This window comes from Aythya marila, assembly GCF_965140915.1.
Source record: "Aythya marila genome assembly, chromosome: 11".
Classification (NCBI taxonomy): domain Eukaryota; kingdom Metazoa; phylum Chordata; class Aves; order Anseriformes; family Anatidae; genus Aythya; species Aythya marila.
In genome coordinates this window covers 1,981,616-2,008,701 of record NC_139052.1, presented here as the reverse complement: position 1 = coordinate 2,008,701, position 27,086 = coordinate 1,981,616, and the positions used below count along the sequence as shown (strand labels likewise).

The 27,086-nt window shown below is 37.1% G+C and overlaps 1 protein-coding gene across 2 annotated transcripts; it reads right to left on the bottom strand.

Moving 5' to 3' along the window:
• Positions 1-27,086, bottom strand: SCG3 (secretogranin III). 2 transcript variants are annotated; one of them, XM_082768752.1, is made up of 12 exons: positions 26,852-27,086; positions 26,113-26,165; positions 25,470-25,515; positions 25,143-25,358; positions 23,943-24,085; positions 22,667-22,828; positions 22,176-22,353; positions 20,185-20,301; positions 7,637-7,720; positions 6,866-6,994; positions 5,028-5,108; positions 1-746 (listed from the first exon to the last, which is right to left on the bottom strand). In XM_082768752.1, exons 1-12 carry the CDS (start codon positions 26,934-26,936, stop codon positions 628-630), a joined length of 1,413 nt encoding a protein of 470 aa, XP_082624878.1. In that variant the 5' UTR covers positions 26,937-27,086; the 3' UTR covers positions 1-627. The 2 variants fall into 2 exon arrangements, with proteins under 2 accessions (XP_082624878.1, XP_082624877.1); XM_082768751.1 differs by having other exon boundaries at positions 5,040-5,108; positions 26,852-26,984.

Sequence of the window (27,086 nt, the reverse complement as noted above, 5' to 3'; positions counted from 1 at the left end):
TCTTTAATATGAAAGGCGGCAGTTGTAGTGTTAAAGATATATTGGTTAGCTAATGACACTATGCTTCAAGTAATAGAATACTACATAAAGAAACAGAAAAAGGGTAAATGAAAAAATGATATTAGGATTTAAAACAAGGTTTCTGGATGTAAAATAATACTAATGAAAACTTTAATAGGTAAATTATTTTCAAATATTTTATTTAGAGAACTATGAACTATTTTCTAATAATGCCCTTTACATAGTTGCATCTATAGAAAGCTAGTGGAGTGAGAGCAAAAAGGTGTATCATTAAAAGACCTGTCCATCAGAAACAATTTTTTTATCTACAAAAGTAAACCAAACACAAAAAATAAATCAAAGTGAACATTACATAATTATTTACCCTGCCAAATTGAAATTCAGTGTCAGAATTTGGAGTTTAGGTTTGATTTGTGAGTGCAGGAAAATACAGTATGCAGTCTGTGCACGAAGCACTACAGTTCCTCTTCTCTGTCTAGAAAGTTATCAGTACAATGTAACCAGAGCATTTCTAATGATATCCTCAAAATAACAGATCATAAGTCATTGAGCTGGGAGGAGGGGAAGCTATACTAGTTTTCTACGTGTTTGGCAGCCATCAGCTTTTTACAGGCTGCCATATATGCGTTTAATTACATCTGCCTCTTCTTTGTCCAGGATGCCCTTGTCCACATACGCATCAGCTTGCTGATCAATGAAATCTCTCAGCTTTGAAAGATCATAATCTGAAAAATAAGAATTCATTTACACAGTGAGTCATCGCCATTATATTGCTTCACTTAAGAAGCAATGCCATTGCTTGGTTTACCCATAAATGCATTTTATCCAACAAAAGAGAGTTCACTATAAATGCGACTTGTAAAAAAACAAAGAAAAAAAAAAGAAAAAGAAAAACACCTACACAATGTCTTCTTACACCTCTTGGTTCGTTTGCTATTCAAGAGTACAAGAGTAATCATCTCTTGTGCTTGATTGCTTGCTGGTAAGTGCTAAGGTAAGAATATTTGCAGGTCCAGAGATTCAATGTCCTAGTCTGCATGGAAAAGCTATTTTTAAAACCCTAATATTTTCACAATTGTCATGGATTCAAAGAAAAGTATTAAACTGACTGTCTCCTATAAAAATCCCAATAAAATTTGCACTTATTACAGAAAACTCAAGAAAGCAAATTTCTGCAAGTAAATGGACATGATATAATTATTTACCTTCATACAGAACATAGTATCCTGACTTGAAAAATACTGCAGAGTAGTCTTTATGACAGTGTTACTCTCAAAGTAGTCTTTGACAGTCTTTGTATGTCAATCTGCAATACAGTGCAGACAGATCCTTTCTCATTTTCTGATAGATGGTTGCATCTATGCAGCACGATTCATAGTACATGTATATGCATTAAACAACATTTTCCTATGATAAAAAACATCACTATTTCCCATGAAGAGAATTCTGCTTTAAAGCAATCTTTCAGATAACTTAAAAAGGTAACCTACATATATTGTGTAGTTTTAACTCTGCCAAGCACAGATCCAGTGTATTCCCACATAAACACATAAATGTTTCAGTTACATAAATATATAAAGCTGCATAAAATATAAAGCTTAATTTGTTAGAATCACAAGTTAGTTGTCAGGAGAACATCAATGTCTTAAGGTTTCATACTAGGTTAAATTAATTAGTATCTCTCATAAAAACAGATTCATCCTGAAAATTTCAGTAGAAGTGACTTATTCCATGGACAGAACCTCCAAGTGGTATTAATACTAACTTTGTAATGTAGTCCAATGTATACCACCATATATAAATGGAAGGACTTTCTTTCAAACTGCACATTGTTAACAAAACAGAAAATACTTTTTCTGTCTTTTTACAGCTAAGTGACCAAAACCAGATAGAAGTAGATAGACATTAAAGATGCAAATTAATGCTTGTGATCTTTTCTATAACAGTATAAAGTAATCTAAAGTGACTAATACAGAAAATAGATATTCAAAACACCCTACTGCTGCAGGGATGTCCTGTCCATATCTGAGTTAATTTTGCCATTTGCTGTACTGAAGCTAGGATTTCATTTTGAGTCTGTTATTGGGATTACTTGAAAGAATATAACCAGTTTGTCTCTTCATCCTATCTCAGTAATAGGGAATTAAATAGCCATTTAGTAATAAGGGTTTGAGATTTGACTCATGTTGACAAAATGAGAGTCTCCAGTGAAAGATTCCATGGAATGGAAATGGATGGAACAATAAATACTAAATTAATATAATATAATATCCACATTAACCACATTCAAATTCCTAGGTTTATTTTTTTAAATAGAATAGTATTTACAACTCTCTGATCATTGCATGGAGATGTGATGGTTTAATTTCTAAACAAATACATTCTACATGAGATTATAACCACGAAGATATTATCCAATTCTGGCTAATTTGTATATCTCATGGCAGTATAATTCATTTTTTTTTCCTAGAACTTAGTAATGGTCTGTTAATTTCTAATGCTTATTTACAACCTATTATTTTGCGCAAGGAATTAGAAAAATCAGTTTCAATTTATATTCACCACAATAGCTGCAGCATTACACTAAGCTGTGAAATGGCTATAATAAATGAAGTGAGGTCTCGTTTGCATATTCAAATCTTGCCATTTGCTATTGCATCCTACAATTACTCACAGAATTGATTTTTGTTCCTTAATGGCTACCGTCAACATCATGAAACTATAAACTGCCTAAGTATTCTGTGAAAAATTCAAACGTGCTATTTGCATGTATTAGTTAAATGACTCACAGTTGTGTTCTGTGGACACTAAAAAGTAATAGAATACACAGCAGCCTACACCTAGCAGTGGGAGAGATGTTTATTTACACAGGAGAGGAGCTTGTCTTGAAAGAGCATTGGTTTCAGAGATGAAGCCAGGTCTGGGAGATCAAGCCAGTCAGAGGAACAGACTTCTGTTCTTCCTGTATATGCAAAACAAATTCTGGACACAAAAGCCAGTAAGGTCAAAATCTAGGCCTTTACATGTTTCTCTCTAAATCATCCAGACCACTGAAGATTACTTGCCTCCTAAAAAGGCAATTTATATTTTTAAACTGTGAAACTGCAAATGAACACTTGCAAGGTCATTAGTCATTCAATGAAAACTAACTTCCAGTGAAATTCATCCAAAGTTAAAGACCTACAAACATTTCCTGAAGCAAACCTAAACCTCTTTATGTATACCCTGTGAATAAACAATCCATGAATAAGGGTAGAGAAGACTGGTCATTTTAATACATGAATTACTTTGTGAATCGTTTTTCTGCTAGCTCCAAGGTACTAGCTGGAAGTAGAGAAATAATTGATGAGCACATAAATGACACCTAATCGTGTACTGAAGAAACACAACACAATGCATTCACTGCTAGATAACCTTACTCTGACTGTACTTCCTTTATCATCATCCCAGGAGAACCGAATTAGCATTTTATAAAAATAAAAAGTAAGGAAAAGGTACAATAACAATTATGTATCAGAAGAGTAAGAACTGTATTCTAGTTTTGTTATAACTTATGCCGACTTTAAGGCCCATTTCCATTGCCAGAGGACAGATATTTTAGTGTAAATGAAAATCCATCTACACAGAAAGACATGCATTCAGTAGTAGCACAGTGGATCCATTTTCTGGGAGTAGTAACATCCGTACATCTTAATGCATTCCCAGGCAGATAAAATGCTATTGATCTGTAGTCACAGCCATTTGCAGGCTGCAGTAGTGCAAGAAAAAATGTCACTATGAAGACGAGTGAGGGGCTGCCCTGTCAGTACGTGTGATACAGAGAAATAATCACTTGTGACTGAGATATAGTGATTATAATGAGTACACCAATAAATATAAATATTTATTAGAAGTGTCAGGAAAACTCTTGAGCAAATGTGTATGCCTGCTGCTAACTGCAGTTGTTGCCATTGAGAGGAAAGTTTTCAGATCGGAAAAATAACCATAGGCTTGAAAAAAAAAAGTCCTTCCCATTGCAGAGTTTCTGTATAGGAAAATTAAAGTGTTGGGCTGCAGACATGCACTTGTCTCTGAAATGTAATTCATATATGCTTCAACTCACAGAGAGGGTGGTTAGATTACCCAGGGCTAATCTTATCTCAGATCCCCTTCTGCTTGGCTGGTGCATGAAGGACTCTTCTCACCAGGCTCCACTAATACCCCAGGGATGGATCCCTTGGCTAGGAACCTTCATTTAAAGAGCAGCTGACAGCAGAAGCCCCACCAATAGCAGAGAGAAGTGATAGGAAGCTGGTTTTATATTAAGATCTTGAAGGAAAACATGACATGGATAAATAAAGATCTGTGAAAAATAAGCTAGAAATCCTGCTGCTGTTAGATTCCTCCCTCCAGCTCTCATGTAGTCCTGCCTCCAAGGAAGAGTCAAATAGTGGAGCAGCTGGTGAGCATACCCTGTGTATCTCCTTCTGTCACTGCTCCCCTTCTGCATAGCTTTATATGTGAGAGACACAACATATTAGAATAGTTTGGGCTGTAATCTAATATATTACAGTGCTGGTCACATAGGTAGACAAATCCAGGCATCTAAAAAGATGTTTACCATGTGTGTAAAATCATAATTAAAAGGTTTGTTGAACTAACAAATGAAGCACTTGACAAAATTGACTTACTTGACAAAATCTGGTGACAGGCAGACCACCATCACTATCTGGACAGCACATGACTAACTTCTAACTGGTTAGTCGCCATGTGTTTCATGGCCAATGGTTGTTTGAGACAGTTTATATGACTTTGCCTTAGTTTGCTATTTTAATACATTAATTTAACTTTTACATGGCCTGTATTATTTAACTCTAACATCACCTATTACCACTATAATACAGACAAGCGCGGTTTCATACTATTATTTTTTAGCCTGTAACATAATGTTAAGTTATGGAATATAAATTACATGCTTTGTAATCTATATGGTAACTATCCCAATGTCCAGGCCTTTTACTTCATACCTTCTTTGTTACCTTGTTTGTTGTGTTTTTTTAGCCATTCTATGTTCTTCCTGATTGCTTCCAAATATGCCTCAGTTTTCCCTAGAGTAAAGGATGAGAGAGCACATATATCAATGATTGATGCAGCTTGTTTAACTGAGCAAAGGAAGATTAAAACTATTATTAGTTTCTGTTTAAAAGCCGAGTTCTGTCAACCTTAGCCAGTCAAAATTCCCACAGATGGCTAGCAGGTTTTATCTGTACAAGATTACTCATCCACAAAGTTAGAATCATGTTTTTTTGGTGGTTTTTTTTTTTGGATTTGTGTACATAATTTTTGGTGGCATCCACAACTACTGTGTAAGTGAATTGAAGCCAACCTGTAGCTTTTTGATCATAAGAACTGTTCAGCAAAGCTGAAGCTGTTCAGATGGCAGGAAATGACTTAATTAACACTGAAAGCATTGACTATCTGCTCATGTACAAAATGTCAGAAATGCTTATTCATCAGTACTAACAGCATATAGCAGATATAAGATTGTGAATATTTTGAAAAGACGAGCTGAAATATAGCTACTTATACTTACTGAGAAAAGGAAAGCATTAAAAATACCATTATATGTCCTTTTTATAGCTGAAATTTTGAAGTGATGGCTATTTTTGGACCAGAAAGCACACAGGACAGAATTAGTTCCAGGATTACCTAATAAAGCCCCTAGGGAAATATTCCAGATAATGGATTCTGAATTCTTAAATTGTCTAGAGCTTTATTGATGTGATGTTCTTATATTTGTCAGGAAAGAAAAAACAACAACAACAAAAAGCACACTAGTGTGATTTTCTTGTAGAAGGCTAATACTTTAGTAAGTGGATACTGTATCAGATATACTGTAAATTTTGAGCTGAGACTGCAAAGCTAGCTTTTTAGTAAGCTATTCTATGAGAGAGCAATGAATATTTTATGAGACAACTAAACACTGAACATTTTTTTTGGAAGCTAAAGTAAAATAACCTGAACCAAATTGAACAGACAAATCTTCAACAGACAAGGGAAACGTTATTTATTACACCCTATGGGTACTGAGACGATTTTTCTTTACTGTGAAATTGGACAACCCTCCTGAGCTATTTTTATCTTCTGTACTTAAAAAGTCTCTGTTGGAAAAAATATCTTCTCCTATCTGTGACTGGCTAATAGTTTGTCTGTTTACACTGGCCACAGGACTGAACCAGGTGACCAATAAACTACAATCTGTAGCCTTGATCACTACAATTCATTATTGAACATCTTGCAGTGAAAACGTGCATACAAAAATGGACTAGATTAAAGCAGCATCAGTGCAAAGCAGATTGTATGCCTATTTTTTTTTTTAACAAATAACTACAAAACATAGATGTTTATGCTGGTTATTTAGCAATAAGAACCCCCCAAAAGGTTTCTGTCCTAACATGCATACTACTTTGCAAGTTTAGAATTCATTACCTGATAAATATTCTCTCTATATATCTCTTCCTAAGGAAGTTCACCAAGTCTGGACAATAAATTGATGATGAAGAAGGTTTTTGAGTACAGGAGCAAGAACTTACTCTGGAGGTACATCTAGACTACTACATAACCTAACCCTTCATTACTGTGAAGGGTTATGGCCTTACTCAGCATGGGCTATGGTTTCTGTATGCTTAAAGGTAAGCAAATAATTAAATAAACTTCTGAATCAAACTATTGTGTGTTGACTCCTAGTAACTATATAAAATTAATATATTTATGCTAGCACAATGGAAAAACAAGACCAAAGATAGTAAAGGATTCTAATCACTCAAGGCATACATGTGTAGCAAAAACAAGGGCTATTTTGTACCTCTGGGCTCTTCACTGTTTCCTGCTGCATTTTGTTCTTCATTTTTTGTGGAGTCCTTTGAGATTTCATATTCCTTTTCCATTTTAGCTGCTTCTTCCTTCGTACTGTCTGCTTCTTCACTACTCTTGTCTAAGGAAATAATAATAAGAGCAATTTTGTATCCTGTGTTCCAAAAGCACTTCTAAATTATGTCAGTATGATCTCTAAGAAGTAAAACATTTTGACTGATGACTGAGGAACAAACTCATGGGAGACTGTATCAAATTGGTTTCTAAAGGTCATCTCTACCCCAGACCCCTGGAAACAGGAATGTCTGTTTCTGCTCTTACAAACAGTAGCTGAATACAGGTAATTAAAATACAATAATATGCAGTTTATAAGTGTACGTCTGTTTGTGCAGAAAAAAAAAGGGGGGGGTAGGAAATTTGCCATTCACCAGATCCAAAGTTGACAAGGTGATTTTTTAACCTAAACCTTAAAAAGCATTCAAATAGCTTGATGTTGTATATGAGTAACATTTGCACTGCTCTGAAAAGGACAGTCAAGTGAATATGCTTCTCAAATACTAGCCAATTAAGTAAAAACTCATCTCTTCTTGTACCTTTAGACATGCAAGCTTTGGCTACAGACCCTTGAAGGACCAATATCTTTAGCTAGCAGTCCCTCTTCTAATACATTTCTAATACAATTCTAATACAATTAACCTGCTTTAACTGGATAAAAAATATTATTAAATATGGATTTCCAGGTAAGATAATATAGAATAAGTACCTGCTGGTAGCTTTGTTTTGGTTTTAGTGGAAGGATTCTCAAGCTTCTTCTTTGTCTGCACAGCTATCATTGTATCTAGGTTTTCTAGAAATCAAGGCAAAACAAAACCAAATTGTAGTTATTCTTCAACAGCTATGATACAGAATCTATACTATATTCTCCACAACACCAGTTTGAGCAGTGAGTGGAATTCTAAAAGAACTGTCTTCATCCTTGTCTCTGAAGAATGAATGCAGAGTCAACACTAAATCTTGATCAATCTTAAGAGAGAGAAAAATACTAAGTCATGGTAATAGCAGTACCAAATAGGGCCAATAAGCACAGATAGAGTAAAAGTAGTGAGTGTGGATAGACTGAGGATATAAATTCTAATTATTTAAATTGTATAAGTCACAAAATACAGATAACAGTATCTGTAGCAATTTATTCCGGTGAAAACAATGGAAGGGTTTAACATGACTATGAAATATGTACTTCATCCTGGTAGAACAATATTCTCACAAACTGGTTATCTGTCTGTATTTTGTACAGTTTCACTGGAAAAGAAATGCAAAAATAATGTATTAAATGATATTTAGATGAAATATATACTTAAACTGAATTAATTAAAACAAATATTTTTTAATTTGCTGAGGTCAAGCATCTATCTAAAAATTAAGTAGACAGCAGTGGCAATGTATACAGCTCTACAAGTCTAGCAAATGATTTTCTATGCAAATTTTAGGGTTGAACTCTTATCTCATTTAAAACTAAAAGCAATCTTTTCATCAAGATGGATTTTTCAGATACAATAATTGTATCTCTATGTGCGAAAAAAGTCCTTCTTTTGCTACAATGCTTAATAGATATCCACAAATACATCGTACAATTTTCTTAGTCATGTTATGGATCTGGTGCAGAATTTTCTTCTGTTTTATTGTTGTTGTTTGTTTGTTTGTTTGTTTGTTTAAAAGTTTGGTTAAACGTGGATCCAAAATTTCATAGATGTCAACTAGTTGGTTGTATATTTTTGCAAGACTTGGTTTTGAATTGTCAATGCTCCCTTTATATAAGCAGCTGAAATACTCAGTATCAAATGTGATAACTGTGGCAGAATAGATAATGTAAGGGTAGTAAATATTTTAGATAATGTCTTACATGTTAGGCCAACATTTTATCCATCAGCTAGAAAGCAAAGTTTTCAATCAGAAAGATGCTCAGCACTGAAACCTAAAGATTAGTTTTTCAGCAAGCACACTTCTCTTCATGGCAGATCACCATAAGCAATTCTGCCTGCCATCTGATAAGAAACAACATAATCCTGTCTGCCTGGATCATCTATATTTCCTTATTTACATAAAACTGAAATGTAAGCAGTTTTTATCAGTAACCTGCTTGACTACAATCTGTCAATTCTCCATCACATTAGTTTTTCTTTCTTTTTTTTTTTTTTTTTTGGGGGGGGGGGATCGGGGTAGAACTATTTTCGTTTATCTTATCAACTTATCATTTTAATTTGATTCTTGACCTTGTCCTATGCCCTAAGCAGGTCTGGGTTACAAACTGGATCAGACACACTGATGAAGAGAAGAAACGAGCTAGTATTATAGTGGTGGTATTGATGCCTCACTTATCACTTGATCCAGAGCTTATTGAAAAGACTGTAAACATTCCTTTCAGCTGAGCTTAAGATTCTATTATTTATCCTGAATCAGTACCATACTAGCACTCTGGCAGGAATATAAGGATTTCTCTGTTGCAAGAGGCACAGTTTTTTGGATAAGATTACACAGCTAAGAACTCTGTGCTTCATTAAAAACATCTTAATGAAAACAGAGTATTAATCTGGTGTTAACCATGTAAATACATTCACTTAAAAACCCTTCGTAAATTCAAGTGAATACATTATTCTCCCTCACTAATTCATGCAAATGCAAAAACGTCACTGAATTTAGGCTTTATCCCAGCAAAATCTATTAAATCAGGCTTAATTTTAAGTGTAAAATAGTATGTTAAAATACATAGAAGTATTCAAATGCTTAAAATGCCACACATATGTAAGTGCATTGATTCTTAAGTGCCTTTCATGCTCTGTCCCCAAAGAGTTTAAGAGTTGATATACCCACACCCAGCAGGTACTACTGAAGGCAATAGGATTTGTGCTCCTCTGTTATTCGGTTACTTCTACAAATCAGAAATTCTAGTTTCTGAGTCTTTTGATTTGGCTAACAATATTGGTTTAGTTCAGTATAGGAGTACTAATATATATTACTACTTTGCCAAGTGCAGTAACATGGCAGTATGCGTTGTTCTCCAGCCCCATGAATTGAACAGCTACATCTGCATATGAAGTATAATAGTATAGCAATATTGGCCACTAACGGTCCAAGCTTTGTTACCAAATCCAAACCAAGTATAATAACAACTATACTCTATTTTCAAAGTCTTATTTCAACAGTAAAGATATGGACAAGTTTATATGAAAGGCCTTTTAATAAGGACTACATTTTACAGGAGAAGTACTGAAGCTATCCTGATGGCTGGATGGCACATCAACGTGAATCTCAAGATTTCATAAGCAGCTGTATTTTCATTGTGACAGAGAAGTGTTAGCAATGTAAGCTTGTTCATGTTTATGGGGATCATCTGGTGCACCTACGTATATAATAAAGAGAATTTTACAAGAGAATCCCAACTCTTCCTGAAGAGGATTTATACCTTTTTTTCTTTCCCCCTTCAGAATTAATGCCTTTAACAGCTGATATTGTTTCAAAACATGTTTGTACTTGTCAAACGTGGCTAGGCCATGGCTGAGCAATGTTTGCTCTGAGTTACACTAATGGAGTGAGTCATCTCCTGAACTGAGATGTGCCCAGCCAGCAGCTAAGCAGCTGAATGTAGGATTTGGAGGTCTAACAAGAATTGATTACTTTTCTGGTATCATTTCCCTAGCAACATAATTTTTACAGAGTAAAAGTTCAGAAAGGTAACGACCTTTCCACAGAGCTGGCCACTTATTTGAAATGGCACTAATCAAAACAACAGAACAATAACTACCAAGCTAATGGAAGTGACCCATGTTGGTAAAAGAGGTCACCCCTCTGGCGGCTGGCTTTCTGAGGAGCAGTATAATCTAATCATTAGAACCAGACACCAAGAGTCAGAAGATCTGGTTTCTGCCTTGCCTCACTTTCTAACTTCCTCTTTGATCTCAAATGACTCACTGAAGCATTCATTTTTCAAGAAGGCTCCTATTTTGGGTAGGCATTCAGAAGCCCTCGGCCCAATTTCTACAGGCACTGCATGAGAGATCCTGTTGACTGCATCTGAAAATGCAAATTCCCAGCACTTATGAAACTGAAGTTTTTCAAGTTGGGTATCTGAAAATCTGAAGGACATAAAAGCAGAAAATACTTATGTTTACCCTGTGAGAATGTACTGTGATTACACCCTTTAAATCTGTGGAAAAAGATATTATGTGAAAAAAAAAAAATTACAAATTAAATTACTTTGTTCTTATTATAGAGGCAGAAACTAATATACTAGTTTCTAAGTATTACCATTTGAGTATTTAATGGAATTGGTAATGGAACCCTGACAAGGACCCTTCTCCATAGATAGATTCATGGTGTTTTCTGGACTCTTGGAAATTGTCCTGCAAAGACTTTTTTATCTGCATAATTGCATTGTGCCCAGGAGGCAGTTACACATTCTATCCTTGTCAAATTGACTGATGCTGAGATTTCACATCATTAAACTTCTGCAGAAAGGCCTGCTAGAAAGGCTGTTTATTAAGGGAGAAAAAAAGGATGATCACGGTAGCCAAAATCAATCTTAAGCATAGCTAAAAAATGAGTTTACTTTATGAGTTCATGCACTACAGCAGCTTCAGATGGATAGCTTTTTGCTGATGACTGCTAGTAATTCTCCCAGGGTTCTTCTGTCTCCTGCAGTAGGTGATTCTACAGAATTTGCAAAGCCTTTTTTCATCTGTGACAAAATCCAGGACATATCAGTGTTCGTTTGTGACTGTTCTGTCAGGAATAGCACACCTGCCTAATTCTTTGGGGAAATTGTCCTTTTAGCTTACATGAGGGAACAAGAACTATCAATATCCTGTTGATTTTCGCCAATGTAGAGAAAAGCAGACTTTGACCCTTAGCTACCTCCTATCTCAATCTTTCTCATTGCTAGTCAGAAATATGAGAAGCTGCTGTTCTGGGTGAGGCCCGTGGTTCATCTGATCAGTATATTTTCTTCAGCTGTGACCAGCGATGGATGCTTTAGAGGACATTCAGGTCACATAATAATAGTGAATCTAAGAAAATGGCTCTGCTGTAACTTGAAATCTAGTAGAATCAAATGAGGAAAAAGCTCCAGATACAGCATTTCAGTTATCAAAGGTGACAGTGAGGTATGAGTGAGAGGTAGCTATAGAAAATATATAATCCTAGCAGGTGTCAGTGAGGTATTTCTGGTAGAATCATGGAAATCTTAATGCTAGTGTACCAAATACTGATGTCACATTTTGAATGTGATGACTCCTGATTAAGAAAAAAATTATTAAACTGAAGGAAATCTGTCAGGATGATAAGAGAAATGAGGAGTGTATTTATCAGAAAAGAGCAAAGCTTGCCTTGTTAGCCTGACAAAATGAAGGCTGATAGAAGACAAAATTGCCCTCCATAAACATGGAAAGGGGTAAACATCGAAGTGGGAAATGAGGTGTTCAGTGTGGATGATAATGTTGACACAAAAGCAAATGGCACCAAATAGCCCTGACTAAATTTAATGAGAATAAGGTTTCTAAGCATCAGAGAAGTAGACTCTCAGATGACCCAACCCAAATGAATTTACTGCAAATGGGAACAAAAATCACAATTCTTTTGAAAGGAAACCCAACCAAATCATAAATGGGTGCTTTCTACAATGTGGTCTGACTCACTTGTCCTGGATATTCCTTTATTAATTATGGTCTTTGTCAGTTTAAATAATCCTTTTAAATTATACCCATAAGTCATGTAAAATGCTAGAAAAAGCATGTAAATAAAATACAGTGATGGCTCCTTAAAGAATTGCTAAGAAATACAGAAAAGGTAAAAATGTTCATACATTGAACCTTACAAATTTGCCTTGCAAATCTCCCATTCCTTTCCAACTTACTGCCTTACCTGTCAAGATATGGCATTTTCATTTTGAATCTCCCCATTTGACTGATTTATCATGATGGTGTGTCTGAAGTCTAATGATGCCCTGAGAAATGATGTGTCAGGTGACAAACCCCAGGTAGTGGCATCACTCGTAAATGGGTTCCAGGAAGATGGTCAGAGTGATTTGAAATAAAACAGCAGCAGTATCACTTGGCAATCAGATGAAAGGCAATTGAAAAAATAAAACACAATCAGATAGGTATGTTTTGAGGTGAGCAAAGCTCTGGCCAAGTCTCCTTAATTGACTTTATTTAACTCCCTGCCTCTCAGTCTCTTTCTCAGATTTAACCTTTCAGTATTCTAGAGGCATTTCCTTTGTATTACTCCAGGTCTCCTAGAGCTGTGTGGTACACTCCTTTCCTAATACCTTTCCCATCCTGAGGTTGCCACAAAGCCTACGCACACACTTTTTAGTATTTTGATAAAATGTACTTTCTAAGCATAAAAAGGTTTGGGATTAAAGCAGCATGCAGACGCCTCTACTGCAGGAGTGGGATGGAGTTTAGTTTTGAAAGTTTAGTGACACCCTCTTCACCTGACACCCACACCATCATCTCAAATCATAGCTTATGATCTACATGTAAGTGCTCAGCTGTCGTCAGAGAGGTACTGAATTAGGAAAGTATTTTTATAAATGTATATATTAAATACAGTGAGAAAAAAAAAGAAAGTGTTGCCCTCTTTTCTTTAGAAGCACAAACCATTTGGTAGGATGCAAGACCTAGATTTTCAGGATTTGGGCAATATCCTTATTTGTCAACAGAGACACCACCAGGAAACAGAGATTTCTCACAAACTATCCAGTTGGAAAGCATAGAGGAAGGGAAATGGAAGAAGAAGCAAAATATTGGCAAGAACTAGCTGCAAATTTAAAGGTTAGATAGTAATTAAGCAAAGGAATTAACTGTAATATATTCTTTTTGGTTTACAGACCTCTACACATGATTTGATAGCCATGCAATGTGGTGGGAGAAAAAAACAATAATACTAAAACTACTGAATCTCCCTCAGAAAGGTAGCTGAAAAAATTAGATCCTATGGATAGTGGAAATACTATGTTGTCACCCTTAAGTGATGCCCATAATGACTCACAGTAGTGAGTGGTGGTTCTCCTTTTTAATTACTCTGGGGTTAGTAGAATTTTGATATCATCGCTACCCATTTTTTTTTTTTCTATGCAGTGAGAGTATGAATGGGGGTAAATAGAAGATGATGAAAATGGTGAGGGCAGAAAAACATTCACGTGTTTGTGCAAACACAGAGTGCCATGTGACAGAAATGGATGAGGCATTGGATGAAGCTACTGAAAGAAAAGCTTTAAGCTGAAACAGGGCCTGTGGTCAGCACACTTGCTAGACTTGCTAGACCTTGGCACACTCTTTTCACATTCTTTCATCTCACAGCCATGCAAATTCATCTTGTATTTAACTGTTCACATACACCTCACATCATCACTGCTGCTCCTCAGTATTTGGCCCACTGCCCTAATCTGAGGTGCTCCTGATTTCAGATGTATGAGAGCCCTTGATTTTCTTAAGAACAGTGTAGTTTCTTAAAGCAGTGTACTGCCATCTGTGTCACCTTAGTTCATCAGATACAAAGCAAATCTCAGGAAAAATAGAGCTGCCTAAAATTAAATAACTCCCACTGGTAGCTGTGTGCATCAGTCATATGATAAAGTCATACTGGAGAAGGAAAATCACCAAAGGGAAATTCAGACAGATTTGATTAAAGAATTTGATTATAATTGATTAAAGATTTTAATGCTGATGAAGAAAACCTACGGTATAAGCAAAGAGGTCTTTGAGAAAAATGACATTAAAAAAGAAAAAGAAAGTATGCCTGAATGGTTTCCTGTATGAAATAGTCAGTGCACTTCACCTTTCAGCTCAAAATGAAGGAAAGAACAAAAATTTCTTATAGTGCTGTCTATATACCACTTGCAGCCTCTGGCACTGGATTAGCCACACCTTCCATGACCCCTTTTGAAATCACACAGTCTGTATCAGGCAGCATTTGCTTTTGGAGACAGTGAGTAGGGGAGAGATGATGCCACTCGGTGCTATGATCTGCTCTTTGCCTCATACTCTTGACTCAGTGCCTGTTCTTGCGTATCTAAACAAATATCAGGATCAGACCTTTGGCCTGGAGCATCTGTGCTGATGAGAACTTTAGGGATTAGTCACAGTATTCGAATGAATCCTCCTGTCTCCTAGGAGAAGGCCAGATTGTGTCTACTATGCACTGGCCTACGCTGGAGAAATTGCAGCGCTCTGCCTTCATCAGAGGTGGAGCTGTGAAGGGCACCAAGCATGAATGTGAGAGACTGAACAGCTAGTCCATATTCCTTAGCAGACAGGGGCATAGTAAAAGCAGCACAGGGGACTCAGCGCCTCTTCTGCTTCCCCTAGAATTTTGTCATGCAGCCTCAGTCTGGCTCAACCCCTACAATTCTATGATCCTGTGATCCTGTGTGAAAGAGAATACGAAAATAAAACAATGCCCCAACAGTAACATTCAAAAAAGGACCAAAGTAATGACTGTGTATACCTAGGCGGTAGCTCACCAAGAAACCATCTCCCTCGAGCTAGTACATCCTGCAGTTCGTAGTCTCCTTTTGAATTGCCCATGGAAACAAATGACAAGGGGCTAGGAGAGGTAAATAGAGACATCTGTTCGTGTCCATTTCTAACCAACACAATCTCCTACTCAGCCGCGGGGGAGAGAGTGGATTCTGACAGTGAGTCAGAGCCAAAGGGAGGCGGATGAGAGGTGGCTTTGGTTTGGTCTAGGGAAGGAGGCGGCTGTGACTCAAACACTGCATACTGATGAGCTGGAGCAATCTCTCTATTTTCCCTCCTAATTTAAGGGGGCTTTGCTCCCAAACCACTCTGCTGAGGGCCATGTGTTGTACACTGGTTACACTAAGCTAAAGGCTCTCCTACAAGGAGGTGAAAAGTGGGATCCCCCTCAGAGAGAACAAATCTCCAGAATGCTTAAACTTAATTTTCTTCCCACTCCTTTGCCTTTCTCTTCAACAATGTCGTTCAGTTGTGGAAGACATAGAAGCTCTGATTTAGAAACTGAAAAAAAACTCGCCAACCTCAATTATAAGATGTAATAAAATATGCGTTATATACAGTATCAAGGTGAAACGTATACATAGATGTGAGAGAAAGAAGTACTGATGGCAAAATTTGGTGCTACGTGCACTAGTCAATAAATGAGAACACACAGGAATACAATGTTCACATAACTGATTTGCGTTTCTAGGGTAACAGTTCATGGGATAATACAACTTTCATTTGCTTGGGGTGGCAATGGATAACTTTGCTACAAACCTACTCTTGTAAGCAGAGTACAGTAGCAGAATATAATCACTGAGCTGTGTAAAGAGAATTCAGACATACCCACTGGTGCCTTTTAAAAATTTTTTTGTCATTTCTGAAAGCTCTGTTTTTGTTTTGGTCCACTAGTGTCTAATTACAAATATTTCCTCGAATAGTTCTAAAACTCACTTGTTATTTTGGTCCTATTAGTGGGAGATGATTTACAAATTTATCTGAACAAACTGGCAGAAACCATTTGTTTCTGCGTCTAAGCTGACAACAATATTATTAACATCAGGGTATTACAAAATGATTTTTCTTTATGCATTTGCTATAAACAGAGCTTTTACTAGGATGGTAGTGGACTGATATGCTTTCATTTTAAAATTAGCTAGAAAACAGACTGACATGCAGGAAAACTCACTCAGCTCACAAAAAAACCCTCTTTGCTATGCAGTGTAGAAGAAGTGTTTCCTTAACACTTATCTGCCCTGTGATTGATGGTTCTGATAGAGAAGCTGTAAGAGTGAAGCTTCACCGTGACACTACTCATCAGACAGAAAAGGAAAATGAAGGCAAGTGCAATATTAATCACAAAGTAATATTCAAACAGTGTATGGATGTTTGCAATGCATTCCTTATTCTGCTCTGCTGATATCAAAGTGAGTTTTACCATGGCTCGAACAGCATTTCCTGTTCCCTCAAGGCACTCAGCACCATGAAGGATATAGTCCTTTTCAGTTCTGCATGGGAAATTCAGCATCAGCTACTTACGCAACAGAAACAGTATGACTGCCATGAATAATGAAATAATTTATGCTGAATCGGTCACAACTTCTTTGAAAGCTTCTCGCTGCTTTCTGCCAGTCATTATGTGGAGAGGTTCCAGCTCTTTCAGTCCACTCTGTCACTGCACCCTTGCCAACAGCAATCATTGTTTCAGTAACTGTCCTAATTCCCTCCCAATACTCAACCTGTGCAGTGATAACAGCCTGTTCATCTAGCAGGCTGGGGAAAGCAAGCTCAGCTATTTGGGTAGTATTTTCTGGATACTGAGAAGCAGCCCATAGGTGAATAAATTGATAGCACAGTTGGATCTAACTCACAAGCCACTTGTGTAGCTGTGGCCCCATGTCCTTTGATTGATTACCTTATGACTTCTGTACCACCATTTGTCCACTCTTTTCATTGCAAAAAGAGATTTTAAAGCAACTTTCAATCTTCAGAGGGCAGAAAGGCTTTCTAGAAGGATTTCTGAAAGCCTCTGAACAGTCTAGAAATGTATCATGGGGCTTTTATTCCACTGAAGAACTTGCCCCCAGTACATCAAAATACATCATCCATAGCTAAGAAAGTGATAGAAGATAGCAGCAGTCTGCCATCAGCAGGGAAATTATCAAATATGATGCTTTTTGACTGAATGCACATCTCATATCAGTTTGTTACAGCCTCTCTTTAATGCTTCCAGAGCTGTACCTTCTGAACACATGCTGTAAAAAGACAGGCAGTACTTTTACTGGATAAATTGCTTTTTTGCTTTCTGTGTTTTGTGTTACAGATTTTACTTAGCATATGAAAAGCTTTTAAATATATCTTACATAACACTGAATATCTGTATTAAAACATGAACTTCCTTTCCCTTGCATTTGTATGTGGATGCTTTTGTGTTTTTCTTGCACCACACTGCAGCTAGATCTTTTGTAACTTAAAGCTAAACCTAACAACATCATTCACTGCAGCAGCAAGATATTTTCCCCTGGAGTAGGATACAATGATGATGACATAATGCTGTGGTTTCCAAATCCCAAGCCAGCTGTTACTGGTATATGAATTCAAATTTACTGTCTCTGGGTGAGAGGCACAAAAGCTTGTGACTTGATTCAGTAAATGATTTATTATTTTGAATATATAATTCAGGGACATAGTTTCGCATGGCTTCACCCACGGAGTGATGAAAAGTAATTTAGGCAGTTTTCTACTGTAATAAAACAGAAAAAGGGTATAATTCCATTTGCCCAGACCCAGCAGGTAATTTCTGCCAAGTAGCATGGGATCTGCTCACTAATTCTGGATTGAAGGAACAATTAAAAGCTGCTTTTTTTTTTTTTTTTAATTATTTCTTCTCTCTGACAGATATTCATTCTAATTCCTTCATCCACTTCAAATGAACACAGCAGTGCATCATTCCCATAGCCTAAACTGCATTGAGCAACACTGTACCTATTCACGTAGTACTGGGTATATTATATTGTAACTTTTAGTTGAATAAGGGTGGCAATAAACCTGCTGCCATGGTTATGGATGCTGCAAGAAGCTAGCTTTCTCCTTTGTTTGCTGATCTTGAATATTTGAGAATATTAACTAAATAAATGAAGGTCAGTTTTACAGTCATTTCTCAACAGCAAGTCTAAAAAAAGAATACCACGGAAGCAATGAGAGACCTATGAGAAAGCTTTCTCCACTACGGTAAGTTGCTTTGATGGAGTATAAAATCCACCTCTCCATAAATCGCTAATTTGCAGGGCAGAGTCTGGCTACATTGGTAGCCTTACTTTAAATCCAGACTAAATCAGACCTCTTAAATTCTTAACCTAATCCCTGCCTTCTGTACTGTGTCATCATAGCAATTTGTTTCCACAGTAACGGTATTTATTTATTCAAAGTAAAGCCAATGTGAATAAATGCCCTGAATTTTAGCAGGCAAAAATGCATCCCTAGTGTAACTCCATTATCTGAGCAGCGTTACGTCAGGGATGAATTTAACCTATTAAATTTTGGCACAACACTATCAGTGAGGACAATATCTACGCAAGTCATGTTATCTTAATTTGTAGAATGACATTGAAATCACAGCATTTGTAAATAACTGTGTAATTATGTGAATCTTTCCTTAAACACACAGGCAGGCAGAGATCGTATCAAATATCCAAATCTTCCAAAATTCAAGGACTTCTCAATGAAAATCAAGGGACAATATTGGTCAGAGATATACAGAATTCTTTAAAGGGGAGTTACAATCATGCACTGAATGTGAATCATGAGTCACTGGATTTTTTGCAGCCGAGTAATTGGTAATCAATCCATACAGGTTCAGTAGCATCAACCATTCGTATCAAACAAATCTACAGAAGTCATGAAAGATCATTGCCAGTCCTAACTCTGTGACAGGCTGATTTATTACGCTGAGAAATTGCCCTGATGTAAACAAAAAATTATCAGGTTAGCCTAGAACAGAAATACTTTAGAAAAATAAAAGAGCTGTAGAGAGCTTATACAGATGTACCCTTTTTCTGTAGCTCTGCTTGTTTAACTAGAAAGACTATCAACATTTACTATAAAACTTGCAAAAGACAGAAAGAGAAGTTGGTAAGAAAACAAAACAAAGACAAACCAAGCCCAGCTGTTCTGAAATCCCTCTTCAGGAAATTATAACAATTTTACAAAGTCTAATTACATTAAAAAAAATGCAAAAAACATACAAATTTTAAAATTTTACAGATTCTAAAATGTAATCCAGGAAAGACAGCTTCAAAAGCTACTCCTGTGCCCACATGTAATGCTTTTCATAGATGGAGAGAGTTTTACTTGGTAAAACTTGGTCCATAGCACTAGGTCCTGTCTATTCTAGCTATTTACAGATTATAGATTAGAGGTGTTGAAGTGTTAGATTCCTTTTGGAAAATTCAGACACCTGATCCACCTGAATATAACTGAGTGAAATGCTAACCTTGCTCTGAAAAAACACCAATTAAAATCAATTGCATTTCACAAATGTGAAGGTGGAATAAACCTCTAAATACATATCTGATAAATAACCTTTCCATCATTATGTGGAAATATTAAAGCAGTATAGATTTCAACATTGCTATAATGAATGATCAGTCATTTAGAAGTACAGCTTTAACATTTTGAATGAAGTCTGAAACAAGACTCGTAAGAGCAAAGGAGATGATGATATAATTATTACTGTTGGTAGAGTAAGAACACAGCATTAATAAACAGTACTGTTGCAAAAAGTATGTACTCTCACCCAGATAGGAAACTCCTTCTTCTGGTGTGATTGTTCCATATTTAACCATCATCTTCACAAAATCAATCAGGGTTTTCATTATGGTTATCAAGGTCTCTTTCTCTTTCATCTCTGTCTCTGTGTGAGGGGATAAAGCAAAGGTAGTCAAAGACTTCAGCCAATTCAGAAAACTCAGTTCTGCAAACTGTTTGCAGAAACTTCATGCATTAAAAACAAAACAAAAACACTACAAGGAAGGCTGTGCTAGATTACCAAACAGAAATCCTACTTATGTTCCCCTTTAAACTGCTCCTGCAGAGTACATCTGAATATACTTAAAAACTTTGGGGTTTGTTTCTTCTTTACAGCTTTTTGTCTTGAAGATCTATGTTATAGAAATAAAATAGTATTAATTTCATTTTGTGGATAGGAAAGCACACTGAGATAAGTGACTTGACAAAGTTCAAAAAGCAGTGAGCACATATAGGCACAGTCCTCTACAATGTTTTTCTTTTATTTGTCAGTGAACTACTCAGTGGATTGATCTGGCCCTTTAACATGAAGATGGCTCAGAGACCCTTTGGATTTATTGGCAAGTGTCTCAAATGAGACTGTTAATAGTGCACGAGACCATGACTGAGGAACTGGGAAAAAATATAATATTACATGGTTGGGAGGATCATGACTCCAGAATAGGACATAAACAATGATTTTTATGATAAAAATCCATGTTTCTTGTCCATATGTATTGCTGAATACCCTCATAAGCAGTGATTCTTAGCTTTCTTTTTTCACTGCATTTATCTGCTGAGCACTATTACTGTCATGTCTGCATTAGCAGCATGAATCTCTCCCACCACAGAGTTACGCAGGCTCTTCCTGCATCCCTGGTTGTCACAGGACCCAACAGAGCCAGGTGCAGTCTCAGACAGGGACAGTCAAAAACATACTCCCAGCCTTGGCAGAGGGCCAGCCCCTTTGGAGAGCTACTGAACAGGTTTTAATATTGCTCTCTGCAATTTAACACACATCTGTAGAATGCAATTGAATCTCCTCTCCTCCACCGTGATAAAAGTTGGCAGGTGAATGGGATGAAGCAGGAGACAAGGCAGAGATGTGCCTTGTGGGCCCTGATTCTGTTTGCTTGATTACCTGTTAAACCCCATATGCTGCTTTGCTTTGTGAATAGAAAAAGGAGAAAGAATAGCATTGAAAACTACCAAGCGAAAATTAAAAGAACAAGAAGAATATGAGGTTTCTAGCCTGGATTTCAGCAAAACATGCCCTCAGGTTTTTCATTCTGGTTCTCCACTAAAGTATTTATGGGGACAGTTTGAGGAAAGATTAAGGCTCCTGCAGGACAAGGAATCTACAGAATAAATTATTGCTGACTGTGCTGAAGACATGCTGGCTGCAGAGAGTAAGAGTGGGTGTGTGGCAGAGCATGCTGACAAAGGGGCTGTGGCGAGGTGCCACAATCTTGCTTTCACTAATTGGAAGGCAATAATGTCTAGCACCGGAATAGGAAGAGACGTGCAGAGCTTTCACTGCAATAAACAGCAAACCTGTGGTTTGTGAAAAGGCTGGGAGGCTCTGACTCGTTTACTGGTAGCATCATTATGAGGATTCTACTGATTCTACTTGCTCGTATCTCTGTTGGCTTAGAAGAAAAGGACATTACGGGAAAGGCCCTGGAGAAAACAATTTTCCAGTTTTTCATCATGCCCATCAACAATGAAAAGAATTCAGAATTCCTGAATCATGTGGCCCAAGATTGGATGGGCAACCAAGGTCACAGCGTTTGCAGTTCTGAGTGGCATTCTTCCCAACGTTTTGTCATATTCACAAAAAGAAAGAATAAAAAAAATGAGTTTATGCTATGCATCTTGGAGAACATTTTTAAAGCAATTAGGGGAGCTGTGGAGAATAGAGGGGAAAAGAGTTGGAGCAAACAAAGAGTATAATTTTCTACTTTTTCCCTAAATATTCCTGTACACCCAAAATAAGCTCACCTGAATTTAGACTTTTTAATAGTGCATAGAAGTTTGGAAAGTATTGGAGGTCTTCAAAATTATCTTCAGAAGGCAGTTCATTTCTTCTTTCCAAGATATTGGATGATGACCATGTGTTATCCACTGTGTCATCAATTTCCCCGTTAGTGAAACTATCCTGATCAGTCTTGCTTGATGTCTCCACAAAAGACATAAAAATGGATAAATCAATGAGCACATTGCGTTTGGCGATAGAGATAATTGAGCAATAGTATCATCATCTCACACCAATATTTTCCTATCTACCAAGTGAAAACTAGACTGTTTTTTCAAAGTTATTTCAGTTTAGAATCTAGCTTAAAATTCAACATAATACACTATTCATTTTTCTGTCTTATGGAATTACTTTTAGAACATCTTTAGTTTCCAGATTGAACTATTTATTCCCTAAAGTGAAGCAGTCTACTTGTACTGTTTACTGAATGAGTCAAAATTATTAGCTAAGAAATTACCATTTTTTCCTGTTGCTTTTCCTTTGTATCACTGTCTGCTCTGCTTGGAGGGTAATCAAAATCTTCAGATTCCTTCTCACGATCCTTTGCTTCATTTGCAATTAGCTGTTGTAAAACCTCTGCCACTTCATCTTCTAGGGTATAGGCCTGGCTCTCTGTGATCTGTTAAAATATTTGTTCAGAGTACTTATAGAATATTGTGGTTTTCTTAAAATGAATGCCAATATGAAACCTGAGCTTTTTAAATAGTTTGCTTCAAAGCTGAGCATAGATAAATTGGGTGTAATACATTCACTGTTTTGTGTGTGTGTATACATGGAGAGAGATAGACACATAAAAAACACATACAAACACACATCAAATATGTGTGCATACCCCCCCACCCCCATGTAGCCAATAGGAAAATATAACCCTGTAGGGCTTAACACAATGGGGTCCAGCTTGAAAGATGGAACAGCAAGTGCAGCGTAACTACATATATATATATACATGCACACATTTTCTTTAACAACATACATATCTATGAGCAACTACAACAGAATACAGTAATATAGGGAGGAAAAACGCTAATAGCTTTCTGCAGCATCTTCAAAATGTTTTTTCTTTGCTTCGTAACAGCTGTCACTTGAATGACAAGTGTACTATGCAGCTGTCCCCACACACCTCCCTTTGTAATCAGTGGGATTCAGCATGCAATAGCTGATTGCAAATTCTAGTGCAAAAAAGATAAGACTAGTGTACGAAAATATAAGGATTCCATATTGCAATATCTCAACCATTGAGATATCCAGAGAACAGAGTAAAACCCTATCTTGTTACAATTCAGCAACAATGAGAAATGTATCCTCAGCCAATCGGCATCATTATGCTCTGACTATCGTAATTAGCAGGTGGACCAGGAATGAGCTCAGACCTTTCTCCATAAACGTCCAAAATTAATTGATAATTGTAAAGAACTACTTGCGAATCAGAAGAGGAAAATTAAAAGGAAAAAATGAGGGCTTATATGGAGGAGCACAATCCACAAATGTTTTCTCCACATCAGGAACACTCTACAGTTTGGCATGTTTTGTTGCAAAGCTATCACAATAGCAATACTGTTGCAGACCTAAACTAATGTGCGGAAAGGAGTCAAGAAGCTTGCCTAGAGCCTGAATCTCATTAATATTCTTTCAAGTCAGCATTATTCGCTGGACACAGTGTTCATCCAAACTGTCTAAAAGAGCATTAAACCAACCCACAACACAGCTGAATGAAGTATTAACAAGATACTTACTAGCCCCAGACTTAGAAGTTTTGAAACGATCTTGTCAAACACTCCTCTATCATTTTCCTCATAGATTCGCGTAGCAATTTTTTGAACTATGTCTTCAGCAGTCAAAGGAGTGCCATCTAATTGATGAAGGCCATCTGGATCATCTAAAAGGATTACAGTTTAACTGTGTGCTAACTGTCCTAACTCATTTGGATTAGACATCTTGCAAAAAATGTTCGCCTGTATCTTTTTCACTTCAGAACAAAGCTGTACTTTTAAATACAGGTTAGGAACATACTTTGATACACACTTTGCATGCATCAGTCACAATGAAACGTTCTTCATGTCTATTTTCTACAGATGAAAAATGTCTTTATAACAGGCTCTTTTCTAAAAGCAAGTACAAATGTCAGGAACATACTCTATTGCTCGTAGAAAAATTTGTAAGAATAAGAGAATATTGCTCACGTATCTGCTTATGTACCTCTTCCTGGTACTTGCCTTCATTGTATGGCTACTTAGAATAAAATATGTCATAACTAACAGCATATTATAGTCTTGTTTGGATTTCATCAAATTAAGTTTTAATTATGTAATCTTTACTTACGTTAAATAATATCATTGTGACCACTGAGAATGTGAATATGATGAGTAAGCTTTGATCTGTGATCAGTATACTCTTATATAATTAAAAATATCCTGAGCTAAATGCTTCTTTCAACTCTCAGAGGACTCACTTAAACTACAAGTCAATTAACAACTCCTGTAGTAAAGGCAATTCTTTGTCTTTCAGTTACTTCTTTTCTTTTAGCTATGTGGTAAGGAGAGTCATCTAACAGGCATAACATTTGAAATAAATGTATGTGATTTATCTCTCTATAAAAGTACTTTTCCCTTTCAAACCAGAATAAATCACATTTTCATTTAAAAATATGTCCCATTTTCTTCCATCAAATCTAAAGCTCTAAAAAACATGATGCGAATTACGGTTGGATTTTCCTTCTACAGAAGATGAGTATAATAATCAACAGTAGTAATTCTTTTGTATTGCGTTTCAAAACCTAATTGCAATATGACAAGCTTCTACAACTGGAAATAACCAAAATTGCACTGCAGGAACAAATATAGCTCATGTTCAGTGATGAATGCAATATCCGTTATTACAACCAGTTTGCAAGAGAAGTCTAACCTAAGTGTTACTTAAAGGTGATTATAGAATACCTTGGAATTTATAATCCAGTCCACCTTTAGTAGAGTCATAGTCATCCACGACCCTGCGGTTCTTGGTAGAGTCTGCATCATCAATGGCCAATTGCTGTTCATACAAAGAGCTTCTAATTGATTCCCTTTCTTTTTCATTCCTCTCTCTTTCTGCTACTGACTTTAGCAGATTCAAGTCATCAGCAAAGGAATAATTCCTGAACTCTGGCTTATTTTCTGGAAAATATATCACACGACATATTTTTTTTTTTTTACCTCTTTGAATGCCATTATGAAAAAACAACAACAACAACAACACACTATAAAACCAGGAAAGAAATGTTTTACCTGTGGGAACTATTTTCCTATTCTTGTCTGCCTCAGCTTCGGCAATCTGACATATGAAAATAAAATAAATTAAAACAACAACAACAACAACAACAATCAGAGGCAGAAGGAATAAATACACTAAAACATATGATCTCTTACTTCATTATTACCAGCAAAAGCCTTAATCCCTGATCTTTGTTCTTAGTGTGAAGTTTGCCTTAATAATTGGAACATGTTTAAACTCTTGTCACTTTTCATCATTACCACCACATTCTCTGATCAGAATCAGACATTACAAGAAGCTGTAATAGACTTTTCATATAAGGACAAATACCAGTGATGTTTCCCTTCTTCAGCCCAAGCTCTCACTGTACTCCCTCCCTTAGGATTGCAACACAAAGGAGTTCCATGCATGTCAGCTGCCAGAGCTGATGACCTGCTTTGGGGATCTTGGACAGTAAAACCCTATAAAGAATTTATTTAAAATTATTGAAACTTTATTTTGTACCTAAAGTACATCAGTGTTTGCTTTACTGATGAATCACTTTTTATGTCGTTTGTAAAGCCATCGGGATATTCATGTATCTTGTATTTGAATGCTGAAAATATTATGAAAATACAAACCAAAAAAAAATCTAAAATATTTTTTTATTTTACCTACCTGTTCCTCCAAAGGTCTTTCTACACTTAATTGTCTGTTGTGTATAGCTTTATCTAGAATTAAAAATATACACACACATATATTCAGTTACATGATGCACGTGACTCCAAAGAGGCAACACATTTTTTCTTAATTTGTAGTTTTGTCACATAAAACATGGTGCCTTAAATATGATGCTAACTGCAAGATCTTGTAAAAAATAAAATAAAATCAGTTTTCCTAGGAGAATGGGGATTTCAAATGTCAAACATTTAAACAAAGCATGATTACTTGGGGCAGAGGGAGAGGTTCTGTGACGGACATAAGAGAAATACAGATCCTCAGTAACCCCTTTCTGATGAGAAAACTCATAGATGAATTGGGTGGAAAACGCTGTAAGAGATTGACTGAAATAGCAATAATCGGATTGGCACAGCCCAGAGATTAAGAATCCGTGACACCCAGAATACCAGGGGAGACAGCGAGCGGGAGAGGCCCGGCGGCTGCTGCAGGGTGGCGGCACACAGCTTGGCACAGGACGCCCAGCCCAGCGCCTCTCCCAGGGCCGGCGCTGCTGCCCCCACTTGCAGCCAGGCACCGAACCCGGTGTCAGAGCGCAGCTCCAGCCACCCACCGCCTTGCGCCAGGAACATCGCGTCTGTGGGATCCACCTGCCTGCAGCCAAGCAGAAGGGAAGTTTTGGCTCTTCTCCGCGCATCCCCTGCCAAGCACTCCCCGCCGGCTGAGCCGAGCGCCTCACCTTTGCCCCCGGGTTTCGGGAAGCCATGCCCGCGGCTTGCCATCAGCGACAGCACCTGCACCACGACGGCCAGCTTGAGAAACATCCTGCTGCTGCTGCTGCTGCTGCTGCTGCTGCTGCTGCTGCTGCTGCTGCTGCTCCTTCTATTGCTGCTGCTGCCGCTGCTGCCCGGCGCTCGCGAAGGGCGAGCGCGGCTCGGGGCCGGGGCCGCTGCCGGGGGCTTCGCTGCCCGCCC

Coding starts and splice junctions, on each gene's coding strand:
- SCG3 (XM_082768752.1), bottom strand. CDS start 26,936: ATGTTTCTCAAGCTGGCCGTCGTGGTGCAGGTGCTGTCGCTGATGGCA. Junction 25,516..26,112: donor AAAGACCTTTGGAGGAACAG/GTAGGTAAAATA, acceptor TTCATATGTCAG/ATTGCCGAAGCTGAGGCAGA. Junction 22,354..22,666: donor AAAAGCAACAGGAAAAAATG/GTAATTTCTTAG, acceptor TCTTTTGTGGAG/ACATCAAGCAAGACTGATCA.